The 20,927-nt window shown below is 44.1% G+C and overlaps 1 protein-coding gene across 1 annotated transcript; it reads left to right on the top strand.

Annotated features, from left to right (window-relative positions):
• Positions 1-1,783: 1,783 nt before the first annotated feature.
• On the top strand, positions 1,784-20,927 carry pip4k2ca (phosphatidylinositol-5-phosphate 4-kinase, type II, gamma a). The gene is made up of 10 exons (XM_078255879.1): positions 1,784-2,250; positions 4,415-4,512; positions 9,343-9,439; positions 9,604-9,753; positions 16,740-16,886; positions 17,401-17,439; positions 17,546-17,659; positions 18,440-18,704; positions 20,018-20,121; positions 20,283-20,927. The coding sequence occupies exons 1-10, from the start codon at positions 2,092-2,094 to the stop codon at positions 20,361-20,363; spliced, it is 1,254 nt and encodes a 417-aa protein (XP_078112005.1). The 5' UTR covers positions 1,784-2,091; the 3' UTR covers positions 20,364-20,927.

Here is a 20,927-nt window from a genome sequence, read left to right as displayed (position 1 = left end):
CTGTGTCATACATCTGCATACATCTGGGTTCCTCTAGCTAAAGTAGGATGCTGAAGCACACAGTCATAATAATCTTGCATGGTTTGAACCAACAAAGCTTACTGGCACCACCTACAGCATGTAGTGCGATTTGCAAAAATCCACCGCTCCCTGTTCAGATGCACCAATCAGGGCCAGGGGGTTGGTGTCTAACTGCGTGTCAATCACTGCTCATGCGCACGCATTCATTCTCCCTTGTGGGGGGAGGGGCTTAGGAGACCGTTTTGGGCTTTAGCAGAAGGAGGGGGAGGGACTGAGAAGTTGTCGATGGTCCTGGATCTTTAAGTAGGCTACAGAGCCTGCCTCATACTCTGTTCGAAATCACAAACCTCATTTAGGGTTAAAGGTTAGGGTACCATGTAAGCCCACTTGCTTTGTCGAAACGATCTTTGAGTAAGTTTAATGCCATCAGTGTATCGGTAAGTGATGGTTAGTCATCATTTTTTATATCTGATATCCAAAATGAAAAACCATTCCAGATATCCATAATGTAATTTTGAATATCCAAAAACACATTTGGACTAGTGAAAATGTCCTTAAGGCTATCCACAATTGGCATTGTGACTAGTAAAATGCAATTTTGGGTATCTGAAATTAAAATGATGACTAACAATTGGATTGTACATATCTGAAATGGGAGTTTTTTCCCTGTAAGAATTCTAATGCTGACATGTGGATATCAAAAATACAATTGTGGATATCTGCAATGTTCCTTTTGACTAGTAATAATTGAATTACCGATATCTGCAATAAATATCCAGTCCAGCTATTTAAGTTTTTCTCAATCGATTTGGCACATTTACTGAAACAAACTTACAGTTTTCAAAACTCTATCCTCACACCACGCGGTACATTCAGCACATCACTCTATGTAACCTCCAAAAGGTGATTACTCAATCAAAAATAATTAACTCCTGTTTCAAATGTAAATAAATCCATCAATGAATAAATCATTGTCATCACAATAAACTGTTCCTTTATAGTATTGATGTCAGCCATGGCACACACTATACTTTCTCATTGTATGTACACAGCAGCCAACTGTAAAAACATAAAGAAAGCTTTTACAGAAAAAAAGATATACAACAGCAAAATTATCAGGAAATACTGTAAAAAATGTGCAAGAAAAAACAAAATATGCTGCAAATGTATCATCCAATCTCTCCTCTCTGTCTGGCCACAACATTTTATCGACATCACACCTGATATCCTACCTTGCAATGCAACGAGGGAAAATCTTTTGGAATGACGCAGCCAAAGACAACTTTTACAACAATACCACATAACTATTATGTATCTAATACACAGTATGTGTGACAGGTTATTGTGATTGTTGGTTGCTCTAATTGGCATGTAGGGATTTACACAATGAACATGTGTATAGTTGCATTTGAGAGTAATATGATTCAATAGCAACTGAATGCTAACTATTTTGATCTGCAAGGCTTACTCAATACATTTTGTGCCAAAGCAATGATAAATGACTATAGTCATGTGAACAACTGACCAAATATTCAATTCAAATTCATATAAATAGTCATATAGTTTGATTTTAAGTTTAATAGTCATTCGACGACAGAGATACTGTAATGTTAAAACGGCTAGCCATAGATAACTCCGACCGTCGACTTTAACTTGAACGCACCATGTAACATCGCTGTACCCGCCCATCTGGGGATCATCTGACACCATTGTATCGATTTTACTGGTCCTACCACCTGTCAATCAGAAACTGACCGCGTGGTTGATAATAACATAGGTGGGCTCGAGGGGGCGGTGATGTACTTGTCAGCGATGATTTAGGAATATGTAGTCACGCATTAATGAATTTAAGTAATGATTCATCACTCAGGTTTAAACGTTAAACTGTGCGTTAGAAAAATAGCATCAGTGTAACAGAACCGGAGCTCGACAGGTGACCTTTGGTTGTCGTCACCGTGTCGGTGTGTGAGAGACCCGGGGAGGAGCAGCGAGTGAGACTTTAGCTAGTTCAGCCATCAGGAAGAAGTGTCAACGCCTGCACCAAGGGACTAGGAGAGCCCGTTTGTGGTCATGGCTGCCCTCGGTAACTCCGGGGCCGCTTCCAGTCCGATGGTGGTCCTGGCTCCGAAGACTAAAACGAAAAAGAAACATTTCGTGCAGCAGAAGGTGAAAGTGTTTCGAGCCAGCGACCCCGTCATGAGCGTCTTCATGTGGGGCGTCAATCACTCGGTGAGTCACTGGAAGCTAACGATGCTAATGTGTCTTAAATGTAGCTTTAGTTAGCAGTTAGCAAGTGTGCCAGCTGGTAGTGTTGCACATAAATCTGTTATCCGTCAGATTCTAGAATGTGACACAAGAGGAGCATCAAAAACACGGATGCTTTGAATAAATATCGACACTGTGGTGTTCTCCGGATCTACATACAGACTGGACACCGGTTTCTCTTACACAGCTATCAACGGATATGGTTATGAGGTCAAATTGTTGTTGGGAGCTATTTAAATGCTATTAAAATATTATAGACTTTAGTAACAGACTCTATCAAAATACAATAGGAGCTATGGTAAAACAAATACAGGAGTACTAATATCTTAGCATTGCATTGAATCTGATAGGAGAAAGAATGCAGAATAACAAGTTCAGTAGTGGAATGTAACCAACTACATTTACCCAGGTACTTCCATTTGATCCTCCTTTATACTTCTACTCTACTACATTTTGGAAGGCAGTACTGTACTGTTCACTCCACTAAATGTACTTAACATTACTTATCAGTTACTTCATAGAATCAGATTAGTAATACAAAATATCAATGAACTAATAAATTACAATGTTTTATTAAGATTAGGCTTCCCGGCAGTATAAAAGTTGACATTTGCTCCACCTTTTAACGACACATTAATTCATACACATTTACAATCCATTGATATGATGTACATTATTCTGAAATGGGTCATTAAGAATAATGAGTACTTTTACTTTTGGTACTTTAAGTATATTTGTATGCTAATGTTCTTTTACTTAGATTTTGAATGCAGGACTTGTAACAGAGTATTTCTACACTGTGGTTTTGGTACTTTTACTTCAGTAAATGATCTGAGTACTTCTTCAATCTGATGTTGCGCTGGTCAGGTGTGAATGGCATTGTTTTTGTAGTCTCAGTTTCAAATATACGTTTGCAGTTTCTTTTCTGACATCATAGTAAATAAAATATATCTTAGTTTTTGGTTTAAACAAGACATTTAGTTTGGCAACATCACTGTGGGCACTAGGACGTGGTGATGGACATTTTTCATTGTTTTCTGATGTCAGAGACCAATCAATCAGCAGATTGGGGCTGCAACTAAAGATTATTTTAACGATTAATTGTTGAACCGTAATAAGTCTATAAAACAGTGAAAAATGCCTGTCACAAGTTCCCAAAGCCCATCTTCTTATTGCTCGATTTGACCGATCTACAGTTTAAATCCCTAAAATATTCAGTTTACAGTGATATTAAATGAGAAAAGAGGACATTTGAGACGAGAGAATAGATGAATAAATGATTGATTATCAAAAAAAGTTAATAGATTATTAAAATTGTTGGTCAAAATAATAGGTTTCGGCTCTACGGCAGTCGGCAGATTAGTTAATCTGCTGACTAAGAGCCGAAATGTGATGAAAATAAATGTTTGTTGCAGCTAGGGATGCACCGATCCGTCTTTTTCAGTCCCGATACCGATGCCTGGGCTTTGTGTATCTGTCGATACCGATCCTATACCGTTGTTGAATTAATAATAAACTGTATACCTTCCACCTTATACCTTTCTTCATCCACGTGGAAGAGACTGAAGGCACCAGACTTTCCTAGATTTCCTAACTAAGACAAAATAATAATAAATAATAACATAGATGTAATGTATTGATTTCTTATTGAGTTGTTACTTAAAAAAACAATTGTGCATTCAAATCGAAAATGAGAATGTAATCAAACTTCTTACACGTTTTTTGGATGTGCTTGATTAAATTGGTAGTATTGTACTTTGCAGTACTATCACCACCCCTCGAAACATTTACTTTGCAGACATTGCAAACAGCCGACGAACCAGTTGGCGTGGCAAGCGTGAAATATCTCCACACAGCCGACTCTTTGGCTCGCTCCATGTCGCTTAAATGGTTAACTCAACTCTTCCAGCAGGCGACACGCGTGCCGCTGACGAATGACGTAGCATGTGCTGCGACGGAGGGAAAAAAAACTGGCCCGTGGATCTGTTCATTTTTCCGATCCAGCTGTTTTGTCAATATTGGGGCCGATATCCGATTTTAATATCGGATCGTTGCAGCCCTATTTTAGGCACTCAATATCGGCTCTTAAATGATGATTGTCTTTTAGCAATTATGTTCTTTCTTTCAGATCAATGATCTCAACCAGGTACCGGTTCCTGTCATGCTGCTGCCGGATGACTTCAAAGCCAACACTAAGATCAAAGTCAACAACCACCTCTTCAACAAGTAAGACACAGAAACGAGTGCAGTGCAAAGTAAAAGCAGGATTGGTTGGAATGCAAATAAATTAGACTTAAAATAATTGAAACCAGACGGCACTCTCCCAGTTATGTAAGACGGCTCCAGAGGTCTCTCCAGTGGTTAGGAGTTGCCAGTAGGGGCTTGTGATGGCACTGCGCAAATCTTTCAGGAGAGGAACGATGTTTTTGAAATGTTTAACGACGATAAGTTACATAAAATGGTATTGTTTTGGGCAGAGCAGGCATAAAATATCATAACATCTGGGATATATGTTGGCAGGTCTGTTAACAGCACACCGGTTTAAAATGTGTGTTTAAGACATGGTGGAAAACGTGTTTGTCTTTCATTTCCAATGTGTGTATCATAATGTCCATCCATCCATCCATCTTCATCCGCTTATCCGGGGTCGGGTCGCGGGGGTAGCAGCTCCAGCAGGGGACCCCAAACTTCCCTTTCCCGGGCCACATTAACCAGCTCCGACTGGGGGATCCTGAGGCGTTCCCAGGCCAGGTTAGAGATATAATCCCTCCACCTAGTCCTGGGTCTCCCCCGAGGCCTCCTCCCAGCTGGACGTGCCTGGAACACCTCCCTAGGGAGGCGCCCAGGGGGCATCCTTACCAGATGCCCGAACCACCTCAACTGGCTCCTTTCGACGCAAAGGAGCAGCGGCTCTACTCCGAGCTCCTCACGGATAACTGAGCTTCTCACCCTATCTCTAAGGGAGACGCCAGCTACCCTCCTGAGGAAACCCATTTCGGCCGCTTGTACCCTGGATCTTGTTCTTTCGGTCATGACCCAGCCTTCATGACCATAGGTGAGGGTAGGAACAAAAACTGACCGGTAGATTGAGAGCTTTGCCTTCTGGCTCTGCTCTCTTTTCGTCACAACAGTGCGATAAATTGAATGTAATACTGCACCTGCTGTGCCGATTCTCCGACCAATCTCCAGCTCCATTGTCCCCTCACTCGCGAACAAGACCCCAAGGTACTTGAACTCCTTCACTTGGGGTAAGGACTCATTCCCTACCTGGAGAAGGCACTCCATCGGTTTCCTGCTGAGAACCATGGCCTCCGATTTAGAGTTGCTGATCCTCATCCCAGTCGCTTCACACTCGGCTGCGAACCGTTCCAGTGAGTGCTGAAGGTCACAGGCCGATGATGCCATCAGGACCACATCATCTGCAAAAAGCAGCGACGAGATCCCCAGCCCACCGAACTGCAACCCCTCTCCACCCCGACTACGCCTCGATATCCTGTCCATAAATACTACAAACAGGATTGGTGACAAAGCGCAGCCCTGGCGGAGGCCAACTCTCACCTGAAACGAGTCCGACTTACTGCCGAGAACCCGGACACAGCTCTCGCTTTGGTCGTACAGAGATTGGATGGCCCTGAGAAGGGACCCCCCTCACCCCGTACTCCCGCAGCACCTCCCACAGTATCTCCCGGGGCACCCGGTCATACGCCTTCTCCAGATCCACAAAACACATGTAGACTGGTTGGGCATACTCCCAGGCTCCCTCCAGGATCCTTGCGAGAGTAAAGATCTGGTCCGTTGTTCCACGACCAGGGCGGAATCCGCATTGTTCCTCTTCAACCTGAGATTCGACTATCGACCGAACCCTCCTTTCCAGCACCTTGGAGTAGACTTTACCGGGAGGCTGAGAAGTGTGATACCCCTGTAATTGGCACACACCCTCTGGTCCCCCTTTTTTAAAAGGGGAACCACCACCCCGGTCTGCCACTCCTTAGGCACCGTCCCAGACTTCCACGCAATGTTGAAGAGCGTGTCAACCAAGACAACCCCTCCACACCCAGAGCTTTAAGCATTTCTGGACGGATCTCATCAATTCCTGGGGCTTTGCCACTGTGGAGTTGTTTAACTACCTCAGCAACCTCCACCAGGGAAATTGATGCCAATCCCCCCTCATCCTCCAGCTCTGCCTCTACCATAGAGGGCGTATTAGTCAGATTTAGGAGTTCCTCAAAGTGCTCCTTCCACCGCCCTATTACCTTCTCAGTTGAGGTCAGCGGCGTCCCATCCTTACTGTACACAGCTTGGATGGTTCCCCGCTTCCCCCTCCTGAGGTGGCGAACGGTTTTCCAGAAGTACCTTGGTGCCGACCAAAAGTCCTTCTCCATGTCTTCTCCAAACTTCTCCCACACACGCTGCTTTGCCTCTTTCACGGCAGAGGCTGCAGCCCTTCGGGCCCTTCGGTACCTTGCAACTGCCTCCGGAGTCCTCTGGGATAACCTATCCCGGAAAGACTCCTTCTTCAGTCGGACGGCTTCCCTGACCACCGGTGTCCACCACGGTGTTCGTGGGTTACTGCCCCTTGAGGCACCTAAGACCACAGCTCCTCACAGCAGCTTCAGCAATGGAAACTTTGAACATTGTCCACTCGGGTTCAATGCCCCCAGCCTCCACAGGGATGCACGAAAAGCTCCGCCGGAGGTGTGAGTTGAAAGTCTGTCGGACAGGGGCCTCCTCCAGACGTTCCCAATTTACCCGCACTACCCGTTTTGGGCTTACCAGGTCTGTCCAGAGTCTTCCCCCACCCCCTGACCCAACTCACCACCAGATGGTGATCGGTTGACAGCTCTGCCCCTCTCTTCACCCGAGTGTCCAAAACATACGGCCTCAGATCAGATGAAACGATTATAAAATCGATCATTGACCTTTGGCCTAGGGTGCTCTGGTACCAAGTACACTTATGAGCATCCCTATGTTCGAACATGGTGTTCGTTATAGACAATCCATGACTAGCACAGAAGTCTAACAACAAACAACCACTCTGGTTTAGATCAGGGAGGCCGTTCCTCCCATCACGCCTCTCCATCATTACCCACGTGCGCGTTGAAGTCCCCCAGCAAAACTATGGAGTCCCCGACTGGAGCCCCATGCAGGACTCCACTCAAGGTCTCCAAGAAGGCAGAATACTCCGAACTCTTGTTCGGTGCATATGCACAAACAACAGTCAGAGTTTTCCCCCCCACAACCCGCAGGCGTAGGGAGGCAACCCTCTCGTCCACCGGGTTAAACTCCAACGTAGCGGCGCTCAGCCGGGGGCTTGTGAGTATCCCCACACCCGCCTGGCGCCTCACACCCTGGGCAACTCCGGAGAAGAAAAGAGTCCAACCCCTATCCAGGAGTATGGTTCCAGAACCAAGACTGTGCGTAGAGGTAAGCCCCACCAGATCTAACCGGTAGCGCTCCACCTCCCGCACAAGTTCCGGCTCCTTCCCCCACAGAGAGGTGACATTCCACGTCCCCAGAGCCAGCCTCTGCTGCCCGGGTCTGGTCCGTCGAGGCCCCTGACCTTCACTGCCACCCATGTGGCAGCGCACCCGACCCCAGCGGTTCCTCCCACAGGTGGTGGGCCCATGGGATGGAGAGATGTCCGCCACGTAGCTTTTTCCGGCTGTGCCCGGCCGGGCTCTGTGGCAAACCCGGCCACCAGACGCTCGCTGACGAGCCCTCCATCTGGGCCTGGCTCCAGACGGGGGCCCCGGGCTTCATAATGTATTCTCTTGAAAATTCTTTATTGTCAAATGTGTGTCAAGTACTTACGTTTGGCTACTTGCTGAAACCGAGTACCGATACGAGTACTTAATACTCTAATCCCTCTGGGGTCCAAGGGTGTTTTCAAACACCCATATGATTTTGGCCTTCTCTGATATTGTTATCAATTACAATGAAGCAGTATTTTCAAAGTACCATGCCTTTTTTCTATTCAAAGCTCAGTGCCACGGCCCGGACATTTCCCCGAGCTTGTGTCAATAAAATGAATCCTATAATTCCTAATATCAAAACACTGAGTGACGTTTAGAAAGAATGAAGAACGCAAAGGCCGATGACGTCATCCACGAGCATATTAAGTACCCATGTGGATTTGACTGATCCAGCGGAGAGGATGGTTTGTTAACGCCAGCAGCTAAGTTCACAAGATGTTGTCCAAATTTAAAAAAAGACTCGTGGCAAACTATAACAGTTGAAACCATAGACTACACACCGAGAGCTTTCGTTTCAGCATGTTTGTGAACCCCCCCCCCCCCCAAAAAAAAGAAAGAAAAAAAAAAATCGCTATTTACAGAGTAGCACTGTGGTTGATAAAACGGCGCTGTGTAGAAATCGCATGCAGACAGAGCAGATTGAAATATGGCTTTCTTCATGTTTGTGCCCGTTAAGCTGATGAGAGACATTGGGCTAACGCCGCTACTCCAAATATCAGTGGTGAAGTTGACGGGCAACAGGCTGCTGATGTGCTTTTTCACAAAGCAGCTTTGGAAACAGGGTTTCTGTGATGTGGTGACGGCTGGGAAGCTCTCGGCTCCAGTACACTGAGAAGACGTCGAAACCCAGTATTATTAACGCCTGACAATGGCTGGCCGTCAAGTGCCGTCATGCATTGGGCAAGAGCCTAGTTATATATATATTTTTTTTTTACAGCCAAAAATCTCCAACCGGCTGGCATTGTTCCTCTTCCGTCGCCTACACCTGCTTGACGGAGAAGTTGTCACATTGCTATGAGGTGATATCGGGTGTGGTAGTATGACTACAAAGTACGGGTACATGCGCACGGCATCGGTCCGATACCTGATACTGGCATCGGTATCTGCTCTTAAGTCAGTTCTTCGCAGTGTTCTTGTGAGTAATTCTCAGAGCATTGACAAATACAGGCCCCGAGGGTTATGTTGGACATTCGAGTTTGACAGAGTTTGTAGTTCTTCAAGAATTTGGCGACGAGTACGTGAAAGATCTGTTTGTTTGTTAGGCCAGCTCCGTCTAACTTCCCTACACCTTCTCCTTTTGCAGAGAAAATCTTCCAGGACATTTCAAGTTCAAAGAATACTGTCCTCAGGTCTTCCGAAATCTAAGGGAACGGTTTGGTATTGAGGATCTGGACTATCAGGTATGTGATGCACTATTCAGTATGCTTGTGATGTCGCTCTGTTGGCGCACAATTGTAAATACAAAAGAGGTGTACAGAAGAGCTCATGACTTTTCAAGCGGTTCTGTTTTAAATCAAAAGGTGGGTGATCTCTGCACTTAACCTGTGTGCTTCGTGTTCTCCAGGTTTCATTGACTCGCAGCCCCCCGATGAGGAGTGTCGATGACCAGGGGGAGGGTCTGCTCCTCAACTCCTACGACCGAACGCTGGTCATCAAGCAAATCTCCAGCGAGGATGTTGCAGACATGCACAGCATCCTGTCTGAGTATCACCAGGTAAGGTCTGGGTGGTTAACGGTGAAGTCTGCCGATATTCTGTATTTTTCTGACTATTAACAAATCTCATGAAAGACCAAAAACCAACAACGTGTTTGCTTATCTCTCCATACTTAAGACTACCCTGTTTGTGGCACTCAGACACATACTGTAAATCTTTAAAAAATGTGTCAAAAATGTATAGTTCGATTTAGGTATAAACCTGCCGAAGTTTACGCCGTTTGGGATATGTGGCAACCTATATCATTTTTGAATATGCATAACAATGACACCCGTGCAGGTGGTCTATAAAAAATGTGATGCATTTTGCAAGTGAAAAAGTTGTCCTTAACCTTATATTATTTTGCCATATCCCCTAGCCCTTGTTTCATTGTTTAAAAAGGCAAAATGTCCTTTTAAAAACTGTTGGTTTTGTAGTTTTTAGCAAACGTTACTCAAACAGGAGTAAGTAGCTCATTTGTTGGGGACTATCGGCAGCGGATTAATCCACATTTGTTCCTCTAGTGAGTATTTGGGGATGTGATGCGTTTTAACAACAGTGGCGCTCTGTGGCACAGAGGAAGAAGATGTACATCAGGCGTTGAATACACCGTCCTTGCTGGTAGGATACATTTATTGTTGGCTTAAATCGTTTCATGGGATTTAACGACCATAAGAAAAGTGTAGAATATCATCAGACTTGTACTTTAATGTTCAGAGCTCACACGTGACCTGGATTTGAAACGGCGAGATCATGTTTCGGGAGACGGCAAAGAGTCGGGTGACGTGGAATTTGGAGTAAATTACAGTTATTGCCGCAGTGAAAGTCAGGCTATATGCATCTGAAATCTGAATTCTTTCTTCCCGTCTGCCTTTTGGTAATTCAGTCATCCCCTTAGTCATTCATTAAAGGTTTGCCTGTCAGTCTCCAGACATGGTAACATCACACACAGATATGGTTTGGAACCAAAACCCGGTTCCAAATTAGATTCTATTCCAAAGTGCCAAAACCAGCTTCCCATAAAAAAAAAATAAAAATAAAAGCTTATCGGTTCCAACTACACAACAGCTACACATGGCGATACATTTAGTTTTGTTCAGGCTGTATGGGCAAGATGAATAAGAGTTGTGAGCTCTAAGAGTCAGCCGTGCGCCACGGATCACAGGTTTTCTACTCTGCTCCGATCGCCAACAGCTGTTTGCTGCCAGCGCAGCCGACAGCCACCGTCTCTCTCCCACTCGGGCCCACTCTCCGCGCACACAGTCACACACAGCATTCTCAACCCAGTGGTATGTTTTTTTCCAACACACGGGCAGAGTGGAGCGAAGTCTCAGATAAGCAAAGTAGGTCGTCAGCAGTGTCCTGAGCGTGGTCCCATATGAACACGTTATGCTGAAACGGCAAAAAAAAAAGTTGTCAACCGTAACGTTAACCTAGGTTGGAACAGCGTGTACTTCCTTTTTAGCAACGCTTTGCATTTCTCAAAAGCTTCATATGTCTTACAATTACATTCCAAGACATACTGTTAGTGTCCTTTCTCTCACAGAAAGAGTCTTTGGATCAAAACATTTCTTTACTACTGTAGGGCCGTTCGACTTTCCAGATATCCCACACTAATAAACAATTCCAGATACATCTTACAAATGTGCATCTCGGATCACATTTTCACTCACTATGACCACTACTACTGTCACTGCTAAACATTGTGCCGAAATATGAACAATAACGTTGCCGTTGGTGAGCTTATTTGCTAGATAACCCCCGCTAAGGAAAAATCCAGCACCTTAGGATAACGTTACGTGAAAATGGTGATTTAACGTCACTGCTCACTTTACATACAGTTTAGCAACAAAACAAAATGCTGAGGAAACATTACTACGTTATTTTCATTTGGTTTTAAGGAATGCACCCCCGCTGAGGCTGAACAATTAATCTGAATGTTATTGAGATCGCAAGAGGGGCAATATTTGTTGAGGCAAAATATTATGAAATAATAAATAAATATTGTGGTTCTGCAGAGATGTCCCGGCCTACAAATGGTATTCTACAGACTTGAGAAAAAAGATCTTTGTTTTGACTTTGGTTGGACAGATCCTCAAAAAATATCACACAATGATCATTTTAATATATTTTTCAATAAAATAAGAATAACGATCCAAAAATGATCATTCGGCCGATACCGAGTACCGATCCGATACCAGTGTGTCATATATTTTATTATGTTTTAACAACTGTATACTACTATCCCTGTATGGATGTGATATTATTTCTATCTTTGTTGTCGGTCTGGCTCAGGTTAAACTCTTTGTGAAACATGAACGCCCCAGAACTTTCTTTTATTATCCAGTTTGACAGTCAGTTATAACAGAAAAAGAACATAAATAAACTACTTTAACGTAGATTTTCTTTAAGGCTTTATTACGTGGTATCGGATCGGTGCATAAACTCCAGTACTTTCCGATACCAGCGTTTTAGGCAGTATCGGAGCCGATACGATACTGGTATCGGAACATCTCTAACCGCAGCGTTTGCAAATGTTAGCTTCTTGTCTCACCTGAGGTCTGATAAACAGTAAATTCATCAAAGTCAGTGCCCTTAACGCTATTTCCCAAGCTATTGTAGCTGTCGTATTTCACACGGTTTTCATGGTAAATCAGCCGCTGAGGCTTTCCGTCGCCGTTTGTCACTCTGCCTGAGGAGAAAAGGCTGGACTCGCGCTGTTGTTTATGTGGTTGGCGTGACTTGCGAGGGATGACGTCCTGTCACTGTTCCAGTTGCCCGCCCTCAAAGGGGAGAGAGTGAAGCAAGGTTTATGGTCACGGTGTAGGTCGCGGCGTAGTTCCCGGCGCGAGGTGGGCGAGCCATAAAATGACGTCGCCACGGCTGTCGTTTCCACCTCTGGTTTTTTGTAACTCGGTGCACGCTGCACTTTCAGTTCACCGCGGTTGGCTTGGAAGACTGGCCGAGCAGCTTCGTCTGTACAAACATCTGTATGATTCTTCATGTACTGACCACAGGGAGTCAAACGGCCTTAAATATGTAGTCATGCGTTGAGCATAAACTTCTCCATGCATGCTCGTAGCGTGTGCGCGCCATCTACGGAGGCACAAGCCACGGTGTCGCGTGAGTAAAACCAAGCCTTGACCGGTCGCTTGAGCTCAGTGGAGCAGACAGCTCTGCAGAGTCGTGTAATTACGACTTCGTGACATTTAATCAAATTCTGAAGCTGCGGTGGCAATAATTAAATAGCGGCGGGCCGCCGCTGCTAAGTGTATATAGCGGAAACACTGTCATATTCAATAACAGCAACCAAATTAAACTGTATGGAATTAATTGACAGGTTCCATAAACTGTATGAAGTCAATTGTGAATATGAATTGTGTAAAAAGCATTTTTTTTTTTTTTTTTTAAATAAGTTTCTTCTGTGAGTTAGGCATGTGATTTGTTTTCACCCCTCCCCTCAAAGAATCAAACTCAAGAATCGTTAAAGAACCAGAATCGTTAAAATCCAAACGATACCCACCCCCAGTCACCTCCTGTCTGCTTTAGAGAACTGTGTATAAAGCTTCAAATCTATGGCACTGTGTGTCCTACTTACAGAATACTTTCTTTAACCTTCGTTTGGACCTTTTGTAGCTAAAAAACAAAAATAAAATGAGCACTTCCTAGGGAACGTTTTATTGTTCTGCCTCATAGGTTGGGGAAGTCGACCCAAATATGAGTGCAGAGTGGTGCAGTAAGTAAGAAGACGGTAACCTATTCAACCTGAGGACGGCAAACATCTGTCCTGCTGAAGTGTCCTTGAGCGAGACCCTAAATTTGGCTTTTAGGTGCGTGACTGCTGACCTCCCTGTGGGGAAACTGAATGAGAATACAGACGAAACAAAAAAGACATCAAGAAGGTTACAGCACTGCGGAGCGTCGGGAACAAACACGGCGTTGTACGATTGCTGTTGTTTTTTTTCCAAAAGATATTCAAATGTTCATATCAACACTATCTTCATGTAAATAGCAGAGTGTACATTTGTAGGAGAGATAAGAGTGAGGTGACACACTCTGACCATAGTTTGTTTCTATGAGGTTTTGTTTCACATTTGCTACCCGGCCTGGTATTCTTGTTCATGCTTGTTTGGCCAAGTCGTGTGGATATTTCCGAACTAGGTCTCACTTCAGGCTAAACATACCACCGATACTGATAAAACTTTTGGCTGCTTTGAGCTCTTATTGGAATGTGTAGCCTGTGGTTGTACAGCCTACACAGAGCTGGGAGGGAGATGAGGAAAAAATGGCAGCTCTGTTTCAGACTGATTTTGAATTTACTTGGTCCTGAATGAATTCATTGTTATCACAGTTTCTGCGTTGGCACTGCACAGCTTCTGTGATTCATGATGATTTACAAGTTGCCGTTCATTGTGTCAGTTTTCTTGTCATCATTTAGTTGTTTGGCATGCTAAACGACCGCTTTGTATTAAGTGAAATTCTGAATTATTTAGATAACTTAGTTTTTATGCTCCAAAAGAACTGCATATTGGAGATTCTGTACTAAATCATTTCGGTCAGGCATGATGGCTTTGCTGCTGAAGTCTTTTTCATTGTTGTACTTTTGGCTTCGAGGCATTATTTGGAGTGGTTATGATCAGGTTAGGTGTTTTTTGGCAGGTGTAGAGACCAGCTTTTCAAACAAACATCGTCTGTACTGTTTTTGCACTTGATAATTGTATGACAGCATCTGAAGGCCAATTTAGCCATCCCCCCCCCACATAACATTAGTAATGCTTACATATAGAGATTATAGATGGAAACTTGGCATCTTATGTCTTTGTCAAATGAAAGATATAGGGCTGTTAACTGCTACACCTTGACCACAAAGCATTTATAGTGTTGTTTGAGTTGTTAAGTTGTTGTTGTTTTGGTGTTATCCCATGTAATTAAGTGTGAAATACTGTCATTTTCAGTGCCTCCTCCTGAAGGTCAATTCAAAAAATCGTACATATATTTGAAGATAAAATAAACAGATGGGAATCGATTGTTTAAATACCCCTCAAATCAAGTCACTTCAGTGATTTCCTATACATCCAATAGTACCATGAAGTTGTCCTGCTCATTATACTGCTAAATAGGGAATAAATATCCATATCGCAACATGTTCGTTGTCCTGGTTCGTGCGCTAAGATGAACGATACGCTAGCGCCAAATATCAATATTTTAATTGATAAAATGAGGCACTCTGAATAGATTTCCCTGCTCCCAGCGTCGCTTCTTCACGGCTCCCCGAGGTGGCGCTCAACATATGAACGAGGGAAACTCTAGAGGAAGAGGATTTGAGCGGGATGGCGGACAGCAGTTTGAGGAAAACAACAGATGTCCCCAGCCACGTTTTAAGTCCAAAGTCTGGACCCATAGTTGCTCTATAGTTCTGAATTTTTTTTTAATTTACAGACTGAAAAACTTGAAACATGATCCCTGTTTTCACTGGGGGCTCCTGGCTAATCTGAGGCACTGTAGCAGGGGATTGAACCCAGCTCGCTGTGGTACTGGGTGAGTGTTATTCTACTGGCAGATGAGCCCAGGCGTTACAAATATACAGTAAAAAAAAAAATATGTAAAAATAATGATGCACAAAACAAAAAACAGTGTTCGGACATTTAGAGCGGCGTATTTTAACGCCTCGCCCAGTGTGTTTTAAGGGGACAGTGAATGCGGTCAGTCTGAAGGGAGTGTCTATTTTAACTGACTTAGCACGGCTCAAAGTCTAACCTGGATACACTCAGTAATTGCTTTGCATTCAAAGTGGCCTTTACAAATGGCCTAACCCTGTATTCTGTTTTAGAGTGTTGATGAAACACTCTTTCATCTGTGAATCTGTTTTTTATTTTTTTATAAACCGTATTTTACTATTTATGTTTAGCATTGACTACATTTAAATGCACACTAATATTCTCCTGTTATAGTATTCTGAGTTTGACACAGATCATGTAAACAGCATGCTCCGCTTGGATATTCCGAATGTCGCCTTTTCCGTTTAAAGGTGCTTTTTTTTTATAAAGGCTACAACATTTTTTGTCACATACAGCAAACATCTCCTCACTATCTGCTAGCTGCCTGTCCCCTGAACACACTGTAAAAAAAACAACCCGCGGTCTCTGTAGACAGCCCAGGCTCCACAAACTGCAACAAAAACAAACTGCGCCAACCTGCACCACCAAACATAAGTCTTCTAGCCAATAACGGACGAGAAGGATTTGGGGGTGGGGGTTGGGGGGTTAGTGCACGGAAGGGAGGGGGAGGGGACGGGATGAGGAGGAGGGAGGGGCGAGCTAGCCTCCGTTTTGTTTGACAATACTTCGAACGCCAACAAGAAGTGACATCACCCAACCTCACTTACAGCACCTTTTAAGACAGGTGGGCTATGCCAATATTATGTGGGTCTTAGGAGCATTCTTTGGAGCACATTCAGAATGTGCAACTCATTTAGGGTTTGTTATTACAGTTTACACAACACGGTCTATTGCCTCTTTACGGTCAGCTCCGTGTGTTGGACACAAACCAACCAGTCAACAGTTTGCAAGGCTGGGATGAGAGAGATGCATGCCTGAAAGAAAAGCCCACATTTCTGGTCAGAAGGAGAGACACGCCTACTTCTAAATATTATGAAAGACTTGAATATCAAACAGTTTTTTGGATATGCCTTTTCAAGAAGGTGGTTGAAGGAATGAGTAATGGAGGCTGTGGAAGTCCACCGTTGTCGACGTAAATATGCAAAAGAAGTTTCGAGGATGCACGGCTGCATGTAAAAAAAAAAACAAAAAAAACAAAACAGAAATATTAGGGGAATATTCATTTTCATTAGCCATGTAGTAACAGCCTTGTATGAATATTGTCTCTTTTTGGAATAAGGGCAAAACCCGACACATTGTGTGAATGTAAATGTAGTAATTTGCCCATGACGACAATATTCCACTCTCTGCACCCGCCATACAAATTGCCAGTTGTTTCCTCTCTGCAGCACATAGTGAAGTGTCACGGCAGCACCCTGCTGCCCCAGTTCCTGGGGATGTACCGGGTGAGCGTGGACAGCGAGGAGACCTACCTGATCGTGATGAGGAACATGTTCAGCCACAGACTGATTGTACACAGGAAGTACGACCTGAAGGTGAGGAGGAACTTCACAACCTGTAATCTCCCATCTCACTTCTCATCACTGGTTCAACGAGGAAGTTGTATAGAAATGAATTTTCTCTCACATGACCCTAATATCAGAACAAAGTCAAAGTAACCTTTGTTATCCCTCAAGGGGAAATTCACGTGGTCTTACACGTCTCCTTAAAATAAAAAGAGACATTTTAAAATATGGTCAGTACGCGCAATACAGTATACAACACGTACATAAAACACTCAAACAATAAGCCATAACCAACAATACAAATATCTAAAGTGCAATTTTTTTTTTTTAGGGATGAAAGAGAAATCAAAGTGCCATTATTGTGCAAAGATGCAGTGAAAGAGCCAGAGACCATTTCAGTCTTTCATTGTGCATTGTCTAATTGCTGTCGGCACAAATGATTTGCTGTACCTCGCAGTTCTGCTTTTCTGAAAAACAAAAGTGGCCTAATACTCCTTTTTGTTTCCGTATCAGTCACAATATTTCTAACAAGTTGTTCTTGCAGGGCTCTCTGGTGGCACGTGAAGCAAGTGACAAAGAGAGGGTAAAAGAAACATCTCCCCTACTCTCCATTTTTGAATCATGATGTGGCCGGCTGTTTCCTCCTCATCCCATATGTCCTGCTAAAGATGCATTTTATTATTATTTAGGGAAAAGAGCTTCCCACCTACAAGGACATGGACTTCAGGAACAACCTGCAGAAGGTGTATGTGACGGATGAGCAGAAGGAGAAGTTCATGGAGAAACTCAACAGAGACGTGGAGGTAGCCGACCTGTTGAGAGTCTCTTACATGTAACACTTCAGTGTTGTTGCACACCTCTACCACACAGCGGCAGCATCAGCCCATTAGGGATGCACCACTCCTGTGATGCCATTTTAGCAGCAGGGTGGATGGATGTGAGATTCATTCGCTAATGAAAGAGCTAAATTTAGCTCTTAACTTCATATAACTTTATCAACATAACATGATTAGTAGATTCCTCAATTGATTGAAGATTAATCAGAATATATTCTCACAATTGTGTAAGTTTTTTTTTTTTTAAGCAAAACAGGTTCCTGCTTCTCAAAGGTGAATTATTTCAGAATCGGAAAAAGAAAAACTTGATTGTACATACAAAACCCCAAGAACTGCGGTTTTCTGTGGATGGTTTCGGGTCGTTAAGAGTTAATTTATCAGCACTGTTTTACCTACAATCTCACTGTAAATCAAAGCTCTCTGTTAGCTAGGGCTGCAACTAAAGACCGTACATTGGCGAGGAAAATGCTGCGACGTGATAGCCGATAAGGAGTTAGCCTTAGTCCAATGTTAGCCCTCCTCTCTTTGTTCACGGTCTAACCCAGCTTGCCTGCACTTCCGGTCGGCGGAGCTGTGTTGATAGACCTTGGCCGTGCTGCAGTGTTCGGTCTCGTCACAAAATAGGCTGCGACATTTGCCACACGCTGCAGTACCGCTCCCTCACTTGGGCGAGAGAGGTGACGTTGGAGACGCGAAGTGAGGAGACCGCTTCAAATAAACTAACCCTCTCCCATCCCCCCCCCCCAGTTTCTGGTGAGACTGAAGATCATGGACTACAGCTTGCTGCTCGGTATCCACGATGTGGGTCGAGCTGAGCGGGATGAGGAGGAGGGCGAGGAGGTTTCCAACGAGGAAGAAGCCGACGCGGAGAACGGCCTGGCACCGGGCGCCACGGTGGGCTCCTACGGCACCTCTCCAGAGGGAATCGCTGGTTACATGTCCTGCTGCAAACCTCTGGGGCCCGGCGAATTCGACCCCTATGTGGACGTGTACGCAGTCGGGAGCTGCCCAGGTGAAAACTTGGTTCAGGCCACAAAATAAGATAACTCTAGGCTGAAACTAAACTGTGATGTTTGTAAAAAAAAAAAAACACAAAAACAACTTGATTTAGCTATGGATGCACTGATCTGTTACTTAAACTCCGGGTATCTCCTGATACCGTGTACTAGAGCTGTAATCGGGCTTTAACAGTTAGGCAAGAAAGTCTCCTATATGGTTCCAGGGCTTTGATTATGTTGCTGCCTTGATCCGTTACCCACACCATTCGGCTGAGGGAGGGAGGGAGCTAGGGTCGAGTTTTTTTATACACACGTTTCTTCATTCGGATCCACTTGCGACCCATTCCATTCTGAATAAACAAACAACGCAGTTTACATGCTTCGTCCTTGTTGCATTATTCATTAAGATCATTCTAAACAGATTTCTGTAGTTCAAACAACTCGGAATTGTAGTTGAGAACGTCAGTTATAAACGGCCCACGTTTTTAAAAAAATTGTCGGGTTTAAATCGGGCTCGGGCTCATAATTCCAGTTAATGTGTCGGGCCGGGCTCGGACGCAATGTGCTCGGGTAGGGTCAGGCTTTATTTTTTATTTTTTTTTTTTTTTTGGGCCCCGATCTAAGCTCTAATTTTGATTGACAGCTTTTTAAAAGCCCGAACCCGTTTACAGCCCTTTTAGACCTTATTCAAATGTGCGCACAGACACACAGCTCTTTTGCATTTTGTCAAGAATGAGTCATTTATACATTTTTAACATCATTTATTCATGACTAACGTAGGCTATACCAGCCTCCGTTTCATCTCCCCCAAATTCTCTTGTTGATCTCTGTAAATTGAATATTTTTGAGTTTAAGGCTGTTAAACCCCCCCCCCCCCCCCCCCGGCCATGATTGGTGCATCTGAACAGGGAGCTGTGGATTTTTGCAAATCGCACTACAGGCTGTAGGTGGTGCCAGAGGAGGCAGATTCTTTTTTTTTAATGACCTGCTTCATGTAGTTCTACTGGAACATAGGGTCAGTTTCAGCAAATATGACAGAAAGTTAGTTTTATAAGTCTTACCTACTGCACCTTTAACAGACAGAATCTTAAATGTTCCTCTGAAGTCTCTTCATATGTCATATGTTGTGTATGTTATGATATCCGCTCCACCATCCTCATCGATGTCATCTGGAAAATGAAAATCCTATAGTTTTAGAGGCTTTGATATTAATTTCTTCCCAGGGAGCTTTAATCTTGATGATTGTTCTGTGAGACCTGTCACAATCCAATACTGTCAATGCAGGCCCAATACAACAACCCTGACTGTCCTCTGCCTTTGATCCCAGGAGCCCCTCAGAAGGAAGTCTATTTCATGGGCCTGATTGACGTACTCACTCAGTACGACACCAAGAAGAAAGCCGCGCATGCAGCAAAAACTGTCAAACACGGGGTGAGTAGCACGAGAGAGGACGGCGGTGAAGAGGCGGAGGGCTGCTGTCACCCCGTTGCACCTGTCCTGCACGGAGGCCAAACGTCTGATGTTGTGAAATGTATACAGATGATGTTGATGACCTTGCTCTCTGTCTCCATCTCCTCTCTGTTTTGTCGCAGGCTGGTGCTGAAATCTCCACAGTCCACCCCGAGCAGTACGCCAAACGATTTCGCGACTTCATCTCCAACATCTTTGCGTAACCCTCGGCTGTGACCGCCGCCACAAGTCGATCCAACTGAGAGCTAAACTTGTCTTTTTATCATTGACCAAAAACTAGTATGCACACACAGATCATGATTTAAATGTGGTGATCTGAGGCGAGACTACTTGTAGCAACATAATGTACTACTTCTGATGCATATATTTATTTTTAAGATTTAAGATGCATTTCTTATACAGTAGACATGAAGCACTCTTTAACAGAATAACTCAACTGCTGTTGATCAGTGTTAGACCACATCCGTGCGAGATCAAATATTAGTTGTTGTTGTTGTTTTTTTGTCACTTGGCTCTGGTTCCCCAGGCATGAACTATTCCTTAAAGGAAGAGTTTGACATTTTGGGGAAGTGCGCTTGTTTGCCTAATGACAATAGTTAGATGAGAAGATTGATACCACTCTCATGCGTCTGTTAAAGGTCTCTATTCCTTTTTTTATGAATGGGTCCCTGTTATGTTTGCCTCGTGCACGAGGACGCCATGTGCACACCATGCTCGGTCCTGCCAATGGTGTCCCACTACGCCGCTGATCTACAGGTGGCGGCAAC

Source organism: Sander vitreus, chromosome 7, assembly GCF_031162955.1.
Source record: "Sander vitreus isolate 19-12246 chromosome 7, sanVit1, whole genome shotgun sequence".
NCBI lineage: Eukaryota > Metazoa > Chordata > Actinopteri > Perciformes > Percidae > Sander > Sander vitreus.
This window is presented reverse-complemented; position numbering and strand designations above follow the sequence as displayed.